The sequence below is a fragment of the Monodelphis domestica genome, chromosome 7, assembly GCF_027887165.1.
Source record: "Monodelphis domestica isolate mMonDom1 chromosome 7, mMonDom1.pri, whole genome shotgun sequence".
NCBI classification, from domain to species: Eukaryota; Metazoa; Chordata; class Mammalia; order Didelphimorphia; family Didelphidae; genus Monodelphis; species Monodelphis domestica.
The window spans coordinates 92926667-92943015 of NC_077233.1; the positions used below are offsets into that span (position 1 = coordinate 92926667).

Genomic DNA, 16349 nt, shown 5'->3' on the forward strand with positions numbered 1-16349 from the left:
AAATGTTGAAAAATGTTATTGCATATAATGAATAAAATAAAATGTATCTTAATAAAAGGGAAAACATGTAAGAATGAAGAGCAATTATCACTTCCAGACCTCAAATTATATTAAAAAGCATAAATCATCAAAACTACTTGGTAATGAGAGGTTATTGAAGTGCCTACCTTCCCACATAAACCCAAGCAATCTAAATAGGGCGCTAGACAGAGCAGTTATCAAATAAACCAAACTCCTCCATTCTAATCCAGAATTGAGGAGAAAGATGGCTTTTGCCTACAGATAGCTAGTAAAGAAGTTTCATTGAAAAAGCAGTACAAGGTCTGTTAAAAAGACCTGAAGTTATGGGCTTGGGAAGAGGAAGCTACATCAGGAAAGCCAACTTGTACTCTAGTAAATTGCTATTAAAAAAATTGCTAGTAAAATTGCTGATACCATGAATATGTGTATGTTCCAGGAACATCCTAGAAACTAGAATGATGTCTGGTGATCAGGACCAAAAGCCTGAGCAGATCTATGACTTTGACCTTTCAAAACAGAAGTAACAGACAGAGCTAACCCCCAAAAATCACTACAAAGAGAAACAGGGTTTAACTGTACACTCTTGGGATTTATAGCAGGAGACAATACCAATCCAGTCATAGAATGTATGTCAGGGATTTCTTTCAAGAGGTTTGAAACCAGTGAGACCTTCAAAATCCAACTGGATCTTATCAGAGTTACAGCAGGGGTAAGGAACCATGTTCCATCTTGAGATTATTCTAGGAGGAAATGGAATGGACTGAATCCAACAATCACACTTGGTCACCAGTATAATGAGATAGAAGGTAGGTATCAAACAATAGGATGGAAGCCTAGCATCAGCCATCCCATCCAAAAGGGCAGTAGGTTTTAGTCTGCAAAGAAGACAGGACAAAACAGGGCCTCCCTTATCTATCCAAGAGCCAGTGGAAGTGGTAGGGAAAAGAGGGGATGCGACTTTTATATAAAAAGTCCCAATCTAGACACTGAATCTGGAAGAGTAAGCAAAAGAATGTGCCAAATATCATGAAGATAGGTTAAGAGATAAGCCCAGAAGGACATAGTTATCTACAACAACAATAAGCAGTGCCTCCAGTGAAAAATATCTTGTGCACAAGTGTTAGAGTGGCTAGAAGAAATGAAGCAGTAGATGAAAATATCAAGAACAATAATGATTATAACTAACATTTACATGGTATCTACTATGTGCCAGGCACTGGGCTAAATGCTTCATAAATTTATTTCATTGATCCTCACAACAACTCTGGGAAGTGAAGCAATTTTGAAAGACGCATATAGGCCATAATGAATTATAGAGATATTAATTCTTCTTATTTGGTTATACCAATATTAATAAAAATTACAAGTACCAGAACTAACTTAACAGGTTGGTAAGTCATCAAAATTTAACTTAAAGGATTAAAGGATTTCTCAAACAAAAGTTTAAGATTCTTAAGGGAAATTTTTTTAAAGCAAGAAAGAAGAGGGCCTAAAAGGACTAAATTTCTGACTATATTAACAAAACAGTAATCATCAAAACCATCTGGTACTTGTTAAAAACAATGGAATAGATTGGGTTCACAAAACCCAAAAGCAATTGAACGAAGTACTATAGGAAACCTAAGGAAACCACCTTCAGATTACAACTGATGAGTTTTGTTTTGTTTTGTTTTTAAGAATGGGGTAGGGGTGGGGCAGCTGGGTGACTCAGTGGATTGAGAGCCAGGCCTAGAGATGGGAGGTCCTAGGTTCAAATCTGGCCTCAGACTCTTCCCAGCTGTGTGACCCTGGGCAAGTCACTTAATCCCCATTGCCTAGCCCTTACCACTCTTTTGCCTTAAAACCAATACACAGTAGTGATTCTAAGGTGGAAGGTAAGGATTTAAAGAAAAATGAGGTAAAAGAATCTCTCATTTAGGAATCTTAATTCATTGTCCTGTGAAAAATGTTATCAGTAGGATGTGAAGTATATAATAAATTAGGATGAGACTATATTCTATAGTGCAATAATAAATATGATTTTTGTTTCTCATTTCTCTTCCCCAAATTGTAGGGTGATAAAGCAGAAAGTTTTTATATTGTGGAGTCTGGAGAAGTGAAAATCCTGATTAAAAGCAAGGTAAGTTCAAATAGAATCTTATGTCATTTTACTGAAATTTTAAATAATAGTGGATCCAGTTTAGATGAGACAAGAAGTTAGCAATACACATAATTTCAGATGTGCATTATTTTCCAGAATTGTCCAGTTCTAAGAAAGTGACAAATTCCAGTAATCATCTTATTTTTCCTATATATATTTTGGTTACTGATTTAGAGATATTATTTTCCTTTCTTGAATTGAAAGGCAGATTCCAATAGAAAAGTTCAGACTGCATTTTCTTTTCTTTTTTTTTTTAATAACAAATTTAAACATGAGTTTCCTGAAGTTATATGATCCAAATTGTCTCCTTCCCTTCTTCCTTCCCCCCCTCTTGGAGCCAGCAAGCAATTCAATCTGGGTTATACATATATTATCATGCAAAACATATTTCCTATTATTCATTTTTGTAAGTAAATAATCTTATGAAACTAAAACCCTCCAAAATATACCCAAATAAGTGATAAATCATAAGTTTTCATCTGCATTCATATTCCAACAGTTTTTTCTTTTTAATTTACTTAATTAGTTAATTTTGAATATTTTTCCATAGTTACATAATTCATGTTCTTTCCTTTCCCTCTTCCTTCCCCCTTCCAAAGCCAATGAGCAGTTCCACTAGGTTTTACATGTATCATTGTTCAAAACCTATTTCCATATTATTAATATTTGCACTAGAGTGATTATTTAAAGCAACAGTTCTTTCTCTGGATGTGGATAGAATTCTTTTTCATAAGTCCCTCAGAATTGTTTGGATCATTGGATTGCTGTTAATAGCAAGGTCTGTCACATTTGATTATTTCACACTATTGCTGTTACTGTGTACAGTGATTTCCTGGTTCTGCTGATTTCACTCTGCATCAGTTCATATAGGTCTTTCTAGCTCTTTCTAAAATCATCCTATTCATCATTCCTTATATCATAATAGTATTGCATCATCATCATATACCTCAATTTGTTCAACCATTCCCCAGTTGAGGGACATCCCTTTAGCTTCCAATTCTTTGCTACCACAAAGAGAGCAACTATAAATATTTTTTAACAAACAGGTCCTTTCCCATTTTTGTTTATCTCTTTGGGATATAGACCTGGTAGTGGTATTACTAGATCCAAAGGGTATTTGCATTGTTTTATAGCCTCCTGGACATGATTCCAAATTGCCCTCCAGGATGGTTAGATCAGTTTACAACTTCACTGGCAGTGCATTAATGTCCCAATTTTGCCCTATCCCCTCCAACATTTATCACTTTCTTTTACTGTCATATTGACCAATGTGATAGGTATGAGGTAGTACCTCAGATTTGTTTTAATTTTCATTTCTCTAATCACAAGGAATTTAGAGTTATTTTTTCATATCCTTTGACCACTAATCAATTGGAGAATGACTTTGATTCTTCTAAATTTGACTTGGTTCTATTTATTTGAGAAATGAGACCTTTATCAGAGAAATTTGTTATAAAAAATTTTTTCCAGTTTGTTGCTTCCTTTCTAATCTTTGTTGCATTGGTTTTATTTGTATCAAACCTTTTTAATTTAATATAATCAAAGCTATTCATTTTATATCTTATAATGTTCTCTATCTCTAGTTTAGTTATGAATTTTTTTCCTTCTCCATAGATCTAGCAGGTAAATTATCCTATATTCCCCTAATTTTTTTTATAATATCACTATTTTTAAGTCACGTTGACTTTATTTTGACCTTGTAAATCAAATCAATATTGAACATATTTAAGTCATTTTGACCTTATCTTGGAATAGAGTGTGATATACTGACTGAAACCTAATTTTTGCCATACTGTTTTCCAATTTTCCCAGCAGTTTTTGTCAATAGTGAATTCTTATCCCAAAAGCTAGGATCTTCGGGTTTATCATATACTAGATTACTGAGGTCATTTACTCCTAAATCTATTCCATCAATCCACCCTTCTATTTTTTAGCCAGTACCAGATTGCTTTGATGATTACTACTTTACAGTACAATTTAAGAACTGGTACCTCTAGGCCACCATCCTTCACAATTTTTTTGATTAGTTCCCTTGATATTCTTGACCTTTTGTTCTTCCAGATGAATTTGGTTATTTTTTTCTTAAAAAGTTTTTTGGTAGTTTGATTAAGTAAATTAATTTAGGGAGGATTGTCATTTTTATTATATTAGTTCAGCCTACCCATGAGCAAATAATATTTTTCCAGTTGTTTAGATCTAACTTTATTTGTTTAAAAAGTGTTTTGTAATTGTGTTCATATAATTCCTGCATTTGTCTTGGCAAATAGCTTCCCAGGTATTTTATATTTTCTAGAGTGATTTTAAATGGAGTTTCTTTTTCTAATTCTTGCTGCCAAGCTTTGTTGGAAATATACATAAATACCAATGATTTGTGTGGTTTTATTTTGTATCCTGCAACTTTACTAAAGCTATTAATTATTTCAACTAGTTTTTTAGCTGATTCTCTAGGATTCTCTAAGTATACCATCATATCATCTGCAAAGAGTGATAGTTTAGTTTCCTCATTGCCTACTTTAATTCCTTCAATTTCTTTTTCTTATCACTAAAGCTAGCATTTCTAGTACAGTATTAAATAATAGTAATGATTATTGATATCCTTGCTTCCCTGATCTTACTGTGAAGGCTTCTAACTTAACCCCATTGTGGGTGACACTTGCCAATGGTTTTAGGTAGGTACCACTTATAATTTAAAGGAATGACCCATTTATTCCTATGCTTTCTAGTGTTTGGGGTTTTTTTTAGACCCTTATCTTCTGTCTTAGAATCAATACTGTGTATTGGTTCCAAGGCAGAAGAGTGGTAAGGGCTAGGCAATGGGGGTTAAGTGACTTGCCCAGGGTCACACAGCTAGGAAGAATCTGAGGTCAGATTTGAACCTAGGACCTCCCATCTCTAGGCCTGGCTCTCAATCCATTGAGCTACCCAGCTGCCCCCTCTTTCTAGTGTTTTTAAGAGGAATGGGTGTTATATTTTGTCAAAGACTTTTTTATGTCTATTGAGATAATCATGTGATTTCTGTCATTTTGGTTATTGATACGGTCAGTTAAGCTGATAGTTTCCTAATAATAAATCAGCCTTTCATTCCTGGTATTATAAATCCCACATTATAGTGAATGATTCTTGTGATATATTACTATAGTCTCTTTGTTTATATTTTATTTAAGATATTTACATTGATATTCATTAAGAAAATTAGTCTATATTTTCCTTTTGCTGTTTTTGCTCTTCCTGGCTTAGATATCAGCACTGTATTTGCAATATCAAAAGAATTTTGTAGGACTCCTTTGTCTATTTTGCCACATAGTTAGAATTCATTTGTGAATCCATCTGGCCCTGGGGATTTTTCTTAGGGAATTCTTTGGAGGCTTATTCAATATCTTTTTCTGAGATAGGAGTATTTAAATATTCTATTTCCTCTTTTGTTAGTCTGGACAATTTATATTTTTGTAAATATTCATCCATTTTACCTAGATTGTCAGATTTATTGTCATATAATTGGACAGAATAATTCCTAATGATTACTTTAATTTCCTCTTCATGGGTGATGAGTTTTACCCTTTTCATTTTTGATACTGGTAATTTGATTTTTTCTTTCCTTTTTTTAATTGAATTAATCAATGCTACATTTTTATTTTTTTCATAAAACCAACTCCTAGTCTTATTTTATTTATTAGTTCAATAGTTCTCTTACTTTCACTTTTATTAATTCCTCCTTTGATTTTTAGGATTTCCAGTTTAGTCAATTGGGGATTTCTAGTTTGTTCTTTTTCTTGTTTTATTTGTTGCATGCCCAGTTCACTGATTTGCTTTTTCTCTATTTTATTGATGTAAGCATTCAGAGAGATTAATTTCCCCCCCCCCAGTACTGTTTTGGCTATATCTCATAAATTTTGATATTTTTGTCTCTTCATTATCATTCTCTTTAATAACAATACTATAATTTGTTCTTTGACCCATCCCTTTTTTAGAATTAGATTATTTATTTAGTTTCTGATTAATTTTTTTATTTTTCTTTCCATGGACCCTTACTGTTCATAATTTTTATTGAATTATGATCTGAAAAGAATGTATTTATTTTTCCTACTTTTGATTATGAAATTTTTATGCCCTAGTACATGATCTGTTTTTGTGTAGGTCCCATGTACTGCTGAAAAGAAATTATATTCCTTTTTATCCATATTCATTTTTCTACAGCTATCAAATCTAACTTTTCTAAAATTTCATTCACTTGCTTTATTTCTTTCTTGTTTATTTTTTATTAGATTTATCTAGTTCTGAGAGATGGAGGCTTTGTCTTCCACCAGTATAATTTTACTGTCTCCTTCTGAAGGTCATTTAATTTCTCCTTTAAAAATGCAAGGTCTTACCATTTGGTGATTACATATGTTTGATATTGATATTACTCCATTGTCTATATTACCTTTTATCAAGCTGTAATTTCCTTCATTATTTCTTTTAATTAGATCTATTTTTTTCTTTAGCTTTGTCTGAGATTATGATTGCTATTCCTGCTTTTTTTACTTTAGCTGAAGCAAAAGAGATTCTGCTCTAGCCCTGTACCTTCACTCTCTGTGTCTCTCTGTCTCAGATCATTTTTTGTAAACAACATATCATAGGATTCAGGTTTTGTATTCACTCTATCTGTTTCCATTTTATGGTGAGTTCAACCCATTCCCATCAGTTATGATTACCATCTCTGTATTCCTCTCCTTATTTTCCCCTTTTGATCCTGCTCTTTTTCTCTTCTTTCATTCTACCCTTTCTCTCAAAAGTTTTGTTAATCACCTCATTACTTCCCCTCCATTCTGTTACCACCTTTCTCTTATTGCCCTCCTACTTCTTTATAGGGTAAGATAGGATTCTAAACCCAAATGAGTATGGTCATTTTCTCTCTCTGAGCCAATACCAGTGAGATTAAGGTTTAAACATTGCCCATCACCATCCTCATCCTCCCCTCTGCTGTAATAGTTTTTTCCACACTTCTTTAGGTGAGATAATTTACCCCATTCTACCTCTTTTCCCTTTCTCTTAGTGTAATCCTCTTTTTCATCCCCTTGATTTTGTTTTTTTCTTTTCATGCCATCCTAATCAGATTATTCTTGCACCTCTTATGTAATATATTCTAACTGCTCTAATGATAAAAATTTTAAAGTTAAAAATATCATCTTTCCATGTAGTAATATAAAAGTTTGACCTTGTTGAACCCTTAAAATGTTTTCTTTCTTATTTATTTTCTTATGCTGCTCTTGAGTCTTATATTTGAACATCAGATTTTCTGTTGATGTTTGGTCTTTTCATCAGGAATGCTTGGAAGTCTTCTATTTTATGAAATGACCATTTTTACCAGCACCACCACCCCCGAAATAATATACTCAGTTTTGTTTAATAGTTAATAATTGGTTATAAACCTTGTTCTCTTGCTTTCTGGAATATCATATTCTAAGCCTTCTTATCCTTTAATGTAGATAAATTCCTATGTCAGTGATGGCGAACCTATGACATGTGTCAGCACTGACACATGTAGCCATTTTCTATGACACATGGCCACATGCATGCTCAGCATGCCTCGGGGCTCGGGAACTGTGCACCTGTTGCTGTGGCAGTGGCCATGCCCTGGCCCAGGGGGATGGGGGGAGGGCTGATCCACTCACTGGTTGCAAGGGTGGGGGGGTGAGCAGTAGGGGGTGAGCAGTAGGCGGTGAGCGCCTGGCAGCTGGGGCCTGTGGGGCTCCTGCAGGGGCTGGGAGGAGGAACGCGCAGGCAGGCTGGCACTCTCACAACACCCCCGGGCCAGCCAATGTGAGGGGCTCTGGTCCACATGTAATGGAAGAGTGCCTAGAACTGATTACCAAATACTTTTAGCACCCTGAAAAATATAGCAATGACTTTACTCACAATTTTTCCCTCTTTGTACTTTTATGAGACTTTATTCTCAGAATTAAATAATACCAAAACCAACAAAAGAAATAGATTGACAGATGAAGTTAGTAGCTCTTGCTTAGGCTTGAAGTGTACAGAATACCAACCTTCAATTGAAGATTTAGCCAATGAAATTCAGCAACAAAAAAGTCACTATTAGGCAGGTTAGTTAAAGAATTCCCCCCTTCCCCTCACTTATATTAATTCATGGCACCCCACATAAGTTAAATAATACCAAGACCAACAAAAGAAACCAACTGACAGATGAACTAAGAAGTCACTAAGCAGGTAGGTTAAATAATTAGTTTTGGGATTATTAAATACAGTTATATATTATAATTATACATTTTTGTTATTTAAACTATAAATATATCGCAAAATTATGGTTTGGTTTGTTTTTTTTTTTTCTCAAAATGACACACCACCTGAATTATGCTTAGTTTTTTGGCGAATTTTGACACACCGAGCTCAAAAGGTTGCCCATCACTGTCCTATGTAATGGTGACTGGAACTCCATGCTTTTTCAGTTGTTTCTTTATGGCTGCTTGAAGTATTTTCTCCTTGACCTGAGAACTCTTGAATTTAGCTATAATGTTCCTAAGAGTTGTCATTTGAGATTGAGATTTATTTCAGTAGGTGATCTTTGAATTCTTTCCATTTCTATTTTATCCTCTTATTCAAGAATAACAGTTTTCTTTGATAATTTCTTATAATATGATGTTTAGGCTTTTTTAAAAATCATGACTTTCAAGTAGTCCAATAACTCTTAGATTGTCTCTCCTTGATCTGTTTTCCAGGGCAGTTGTTTTTTTGATGAGATATTTCATATTTTCTTCTATTTTTCATTCTGATTTTGTTTTTATTTTTTCTTAATGTCTCATGAAGTCATTAGCTTCTATTTTCCCACTTATTATTTTCTTTTCCATTTGGTCAATTTCTCCTTTTTATGAACCTCTTTTCTTCATTAGATTTTTGTACCTCCTTTTCCATTATTTTATATATATATATATATAGATATATGTCAATTCTGCTTTTTAAATTATTTTCTTCTTGCATTACTTTAATTTCTCTTCCCCATTTTTCTTCTATCTTACTTGACTTTTTAACACTTCCAGAGTTTGAGTCCAATTTCCATTATTCTTTTAAGTTTTGCACATGGTTGCTTTGATCTCATTGTCACCTTCTGAGTCTGTGCCCTGCTTAATAATAATTTTCTATTGTTAGGTGTTTATATATATATATATATATATATATATATGTATTATATATATATATATATTTTTTTTTTTTACTGTTTGTTCATTTTCCTGGACTTTTTTTTAAACTTTTATCTTACAGGTGGGTTCTGTTCTCAGAGTAGAAGAAACACTCTCTTAAACTTAAGTTTTTCCTTGCTGTTATTCTAAGTTTTAGTTCTGAGTTTCTGCAAGTTTCAGTTTTTCCAAGGTGGAAGCCTGTGGGTTGGGAACTCTGAAACTCTCACTGCTAATTCAGGCTCCTCTAGGGACTACTGATAGTTTCCAATGTTCAGAGCATTATAAGCTACCTTGAGCTGTAGCTTAGGGCCTCACCTCAAACCTGAGGAGGGGCTCAGGGCTTCACAATGGGCTTACACAGATGAGGTATACTGTGGACTGCTTTGGACTGGGACTTCTTCGGGCCCCTATGCAGGTTTGGGCAGGGCTCTGGGCCATGCTTTGGATTTACACCAGCCAGGCACACTATGGATTGGCCTGCAATAGAGTTTGGGGCCTCACTGCAGGCTTAAGTAGGGGCTCTGGGCCTCCTCTTAGACCTGCCCTGGCCAGGTGCACCATGGACTGCTTTGCACTAGAGCTTGGGGCCTCACTGTAGATTTGCACTGAGGCTTGGAACTTCAAGGGATAGGTATGGAATGCTCTGCTGTTGGTTTAGGCAAGGTTTCAAAGTTGACTTGGGTCCATGTCCAGAACCTGGAACAGTAGATGTGGATTTGGAGGAGCTTGGCTTTTGGTTTGTACTGGTACTCCTTGGTGTTGCCTTGCTGTTGGCTATGTGACTTTGCTGCACACGGCACTGTCCTCTGAAATCAAGGGGTTCAGTTTTTCAGAATAGAGAGAAGAGTGGAGACTTCCCTTCTCAAAATGGGGTTCAGGGAAGACAGCTGATGTTTAGGATTGCTTAGAGAGAGGAGAGAGGGTTTGAAGATTTTCCCCCTTCTGCCTTCCCTCCTTAGCTATAGCTGCTCTCCCAGATTTGCTCTTCTCCCTCTCATACCCCTTCTACTACTTGAGACCAGAGGATCTCCCCTTGATCTGTTCACTCACACTTGATTCACAGCTTAGGGAAAAGATAACTATTTTAATATCAACTCAATCTGGGGAATACAAAGGAATTAACTGGCAGGGAAAGAATGGGAAAGGAAAGTGGGGAAAGGGGATCCCGGTCTCTGTCTAAACCCTTTTGCCTCCTCAAGTTTGGTGGGGAACTCAGACTTTGGCAGCCTAAACCTCCCGAGAAAAAGTTGGGTTGACTCATCCAATAGACCAAAAGGGGAAAAAAAAGACATAGACCTTATAAGTTGTTTTCTGCAGGAAAGTTGTTTCAGTACTCATTTTGAATCATTATTTTAAGGTTGGTTAGAGAGAATTCTCATAGTGGTTGTAGCTTTCCATGCTTCTACTTCACCATCTTGGCTCCACTTCCTGCTTATCATTTCTTATAGTAAAATAGTACTCCACAATCATGCCAGAACTTGTTCAGCTATATCCCCAATTTCCCATTCTTTACTACCACAAAAAAAGAGCTACTATAAATATTTTTTTACATATAGGTCCTTTTCCTCCCCCCCCCCCCATACTATGGGATATAAACCTAGTGCTGGTATTATAAGGTCAAAGAGTATGCATAGTTTTATAGTCTTTTAGGAATAGTTCCAAATTGTTCTCTAGAATGGTTAGACCGGTTCATAACTTCACCAATAGTGCATTAGTGTTCCATTTTTCCTAGGTCTCCTCCAACATTTATCATTTTCCTTTTCTGTTATATTAACCAATCTGATAAGTGTGAGGTAGTTACCTCAGAATTGTTTTAATTTGCATATCTCTAATCAGTAGTGTATTTTTTCATGTCTATTGATGACTTTGATTTCTCTATCTGAAACTTCCTGTTTATATCTTTTGACCATTCATCAATTGGTGAATGACTTGTATTCTTATCAATTTTGATGCAGTTCTCTATATAATTGAGAAATGAGGCCTTTATATGAGGTATTTCCTATAAAAACTTTTCCTCAGTTTTTTGCCTTCCTTCTACTCATGGCTATATTGGTTTCATTTGTGCAAAAAAAATTTACATTTAAATTTGATGTAATCAAAATTATCCATCTTGCATCTTATAATGCTCCTTATCTCTTGTTTAAATTCTTCCCTTGGCCATAGATCTGACAGGTTTTCTTGCTCACCTGATTTGCTTTTATGTCTAAATCATGCAACTATTTTGATTTTATCTTGTTATACAGTGTGAGATACTGATCTATACCTAGTTTCTGTCAAGCTGTTTTCTAGTTTTTCCAGCAGTTTTTATCAAATTGTGAGTTCTTGTTCCAAGTGGATCTTTGGGTTTATCAAAAACTGGATAACTTAATCTATTTCACTGATCCACCGTTTTGTCTCTTTTGATGATAAGTGTTTTGTTGTACACTTTGAGATTTAGTATGGCTAATCTTCCAACTTTCCTTTTACTGTCAGGAGTACTAACATCTTCCCAGTCACCTATGTTTACAATGTATATATCATCAATTTTTCATTCTCTCTCATATCCCCTTCCCCATATCCAGTCAGTTGCTAGGTCCTGTCATTTTAATCTTGTAATATTTCTTATTCTTTCCTTTTGACTTTGTTACCACAATTCTCCAGGCCTTATCCTTCACTCAAATTTCAAAACTGTGAAATTTCAAAAGTGGAGATTTGGCCATTTCATGTACCTCCTCAGTAAATTTCCATGATTTCTTATTACTTTCAGGATCAAGCTCCTCTTTAGCTTTTAAAACCTTTCACAACCTGGGCCCACCTTGCTTCTCCCCCCTCCCCCCAATATTCTGTTATCTGGTGGCATTGGACTTCTTATGGTTCTTCACACACAAATGCTCCTCCCAGTTCCCGGCATTTTTACTGACTGTCCTCCATGCTAGTACTCTTTGCCTTCATCTCTGCCTCCTAACTTCCTTTAAGTCTTCCTTCTATGTTTCACTTAAAGTACTGCCTTCCATCCCAGGCTTCCTTAGTCTTAGTGCCTTTTCACTAAGGTCATCTCCAGTCTATCCAGAAGTGATTTCATTTGTATGGGACTGTTTGCAGGATCTCACCAAACTGTAAGGTCCCTGAAGAGCAGGGATTGTTTTGATGTTGGAACTGACTGGCCTTCTTTTGTATTGTTAGTACTTTGCACAGTGCCCAACACCATGCTCCTCCCAGTTCCCGGCATTTTTACTGACTGTCCTCCATGCTAGTACTCTTTGCCTTCATCTCTGCCTCCTAACTTCCTTTAAGTCTTCCTTCTATGTTTCACTTAAAGTACTGCCTTCCATCCCAGGCTTCCTTAGTCTTAGTGCCTTTTCACTAAGGTCATCTCCAGTCTATCCAGAAGTGATTTCATTTGTATGGGACTGTTTGCAGGATCTCACCAAACTGTAAGGTCCCTGAAGAGCAGGGATTGTTTTGATGTTGGAACTGACTGGCCTTCTTTTGTATTGTTAGTACTTTGCACAGTGCCCAACACCTAGTAGGCACTTAATCATTTTCATTGATTTGACTTTAAAAAAACTAGTTTAAACAATAGAGTGCAAATAGGGGCTGAAGATGTTATTTCTCTGGCATAAGGAACTCCTTTAAAAAGGAAACTCTTACTAATGCACCACCTTTGCAGCTTAAAATGTTAGAGACTTGTTCCACTTTGCACCTGCTGTCCTGCCTTGTTCCAACTAAACAAGATGCCCCTTCCAGGAAAAGCTCATGACTTCTAAACTTCCTCATTGTGTTTCTGACTCCTCCCTCCTCCTCCTCCTAGCACCACCTCCCTCAGCCTCCTCTCCCTTCTGAGTAGAGACTGGAAAGCAGAACATCAAATATCTTCTAATGCCTTCCTTTATAAGAGGACAAAAACTAGATTTTCAGCTTACTTCACTCTGAGTCTATTGCCCTTCCTGATTTAAACTTTATTGATACTCCTTGGAGTCATCATTCTATTCCTCTCCTTTAAGTCTTGAATCCAGGTCTCAAACTCTACTGTGAAGCAAGAATCATCAAAACTAGCTAGTATTGGGCTAATATGACAAAAAAGGAATATGATAAATGTTGGAAGGGAAGAAGAAAAATTGAAACACTAATACACCATTTGTGGAACTGTGAACTAATAAGTAGTTTCGGAGAGCAATTTAGAACCATGCCAAAGGGCCATCAAACTGTGCTTATCTTTTGACCCGGCAATACTGCTTCAAGGTCTGTATCCCAAAGAGATCAAAGATGGGAGAAAAGTACCTTCTTGTACTAAGGTATTTATAGCAGCTCTTTTTTGTGGTGGCAAAGAAGGGTTGTCCATCAATTGGGGAATGGATGAACAATTGTGGTATATGATTGTAATGGAATACTATTGAGCCATAAGAAATGATGAACAAGATGATCACAAAAATACCTGGAAAGTATGAAATGATGTAAAGCAAAATGAGCAGAACTAGGAGAACATTGTACACAGTAACAGCGATATTGTAGAGTAATCAGCTGTAAATTACTTAACTGTCATCTGCAATGCAAGGATCCAGGACAGTTCCAAAGGACTCATAATGGAAAAGGCTATCCACATCACAGAAGGAACTAACAGAGCTGAATGTAGACACCATTCTCCAATTTTCTTCCTTCATGAATTTTTCTCTAGTTGTAAATGTTATGTGTCTTCATTTACAACATGACAGCTTGGAAATAATAACAAATGTACAGCCTGTATCATATTATCTAACATCTTGGGGAAGAGGAGAGAACCTGGATCTCAAAGTGTCAACAACAGTTATTAAAAATTGCATCAGGGGGCAATTGGATGGCTCAGTGGATTGAGAGCCAAGCCTAAAGGTGGGAGGTCCTAGGTTCAAATCTGGCCTCAGACACTTCCCAGCTGTGTGACTCTGGGCAAGTCACTTGACCCCATTGCCTAGCCTTTACCACTCTTCTGCCTTGGAACCAAGGGTTTCTTTAAAAAAAAAAATTATATCAATATGGTGTGGTTTTTTTTTTAAGTGGGAGGGGGTACTATCCTGCTACTTATTAAAAAAAAAAACCTGAAAAAGTTGATCAGTAGAACAGATTAGGTTCCCACAACACAAGGCTTAGGAATGTGCCAAAGTGTCTGATAACACCCAAGTATTCCCAGATGAGGAGGTAGGGACTTATTATGTTAACTGAAACATTATGTTTTCTGGAACACAAATTTCCCAGAAACTATTGGAAAACTATGGGGAAAATGGAAAAAAAATCTGATAGTATAAACAAATTAGTGGAACAGATGAAGTTCTTTTCACTTCCATCTGTAGGAAGAGAGTTCTGAATCAAACAAAAGATTAAAAAGATCAGAGGAAATAAAGGATAATTTTGACATAAAATTGAAAAAATGTTAATAGAAACAATAAATTTACAATTAGGAGGGAGATTTTTATTTGGGACAGATCTTTACAGCAAATTTCTCTAATAAATGGTATATAAAATACATAGAAAATTTATGTAGCTATATAAGAACAAGAGCCCAAAGGATGAATATTACCAACAATAAGGTAAAAAACATGCCCCAAATCTCTAATATGAGAAATTCAGATTTTTAAAACTCTGAGATTCCACCATACACCATCAGATGGACAAAGATTGAAAAAAGGAAAATGATAAATGTTGGAGGAGATAGGAAGTATACAAATTGGTCCAACCATTGAAAAATAGTTTGGCACTATCCTCTAAAACTCATTAAATGATCTTTTTCTTTGACCCAGTAATATCACTACTAGGTATATTCCCAAAGAGATCAAAGAAAGAAGTAAAGGACCTGTATATAAAACATGTATATTTATAATGGCACTTTTTATTTTAGCCAAGGAACACAGATGAACATGACATGTTGGAACTACTATGTTAAATGTAATGTAACATAAGATAATATAAGAAGCTAAATCACATGTAGTCTTTTGTTCTTTTTAGTATGAGGAAATGTTTTTGTTGGCTTTTGTCAAGTTCATTATAATAAAATGGGGCTTTTGGGGGAGGGTCAGAGAGAGGGAGGTTGTACAGTACTACCTAAGGGAATCAGGAAAGGTTTCAGATAGAAGTTGATCATTGACCTGAGCTTTGAAGGAAACCAGAGATTCCAAGAGGCAGAGGTGAGTACTAGCATGCCAAGTCCAGGGGACAGCTTATACAGTGGCACAGAAATAGAAGATGAACTATCACATGGTAAAGAATAGCAAAAAGGCCTGTTTGGTTAGGCCATAGAGTGTGGATTAAGTAAAGTAATGCATCATACTGCAGGAAGTATTGATTCATCCCAGAATAACTTTGTAGGAGGGTCCTAACTGTTGTCGATAACTGAGAAGCTACCCAAAACAAACTCCTTAGGCTTCAGAGATGATCTAGCAAAAATTCCTGTAAGCTGTAATTGTTATCCAGTGTAAATTATAATGTACAGAAGAAGTGCGGCATTATGTGTTAGAGCTATTCAGTAATCACATTGAGTACACTTTGTACTATGAAAATGTCCATGTTTACAACTAAAAATTTTCTCAGCATATTCAAAATGGTAATTTTAGAATGAACACTAAATGTTCTTCTGCTTTAGACAAATAAGGACACAGAGGATGAAGTGGAAATTGCCCGGTGTCAAAAGGGGCAGTATTTTGGAGAACTTGCTCTTGTCACCAACAAACCCAGAGCAGCTTCTGCTTATGCAGTTGGAGATGTCAAATGCTTAGGTAAACCATTTATTTCTATTCTTGTGGTGTTTTTCCCTCCTTTCCCTCCACTGACATTTAAGCCTAGTTTTTTTCCTGTAAGCAAATCAGAATTTAGCCCATATTTCAGCATGGAATCTATCATTTTGGTCCTCACAGTCTGTCCTAAGAATATTTGTAAGATTTGGCATTATATTGTTATCAAAAGATTATCATATGCTCTTAGCAGGTGAATCGTGTTCATAATTAAGTATAACATAGAATATAGTGTAATAAGAACAAAGGAGAGGCCCAGACAAATGGGTCTAAGAA

The 16349-nt window shown here is 35.6% G+C and overlaps 1 protein-coding gene across 1 annotated transcript in view; it reads left to right on the plus strand.

The window, feature by feature from the left end:
- The window catches only part of PRKAR2A (protein kinase cAMP-dependent type II regulatory subunit alpha), a 154355-nt gene that overhangs the window by 133572 nt on the left and 4434 nt on the right, over nucleotides 1–16349 (plus strand). The window contains exons 9-10 of the mRNA XM_007499823.3: nucleotides 2075–2140; nucleotides 15926–16058. Of these exons, the coding sequence (XP_007499885.1) occupies nucleotides 2075–2140; nucleotides 15926–16058 (199 nt within the window). The remainder of the gene's footprint in view (nucleotides 1–2074; nucleotides 2141–15925; nucleotides 16059–16349) is intronic.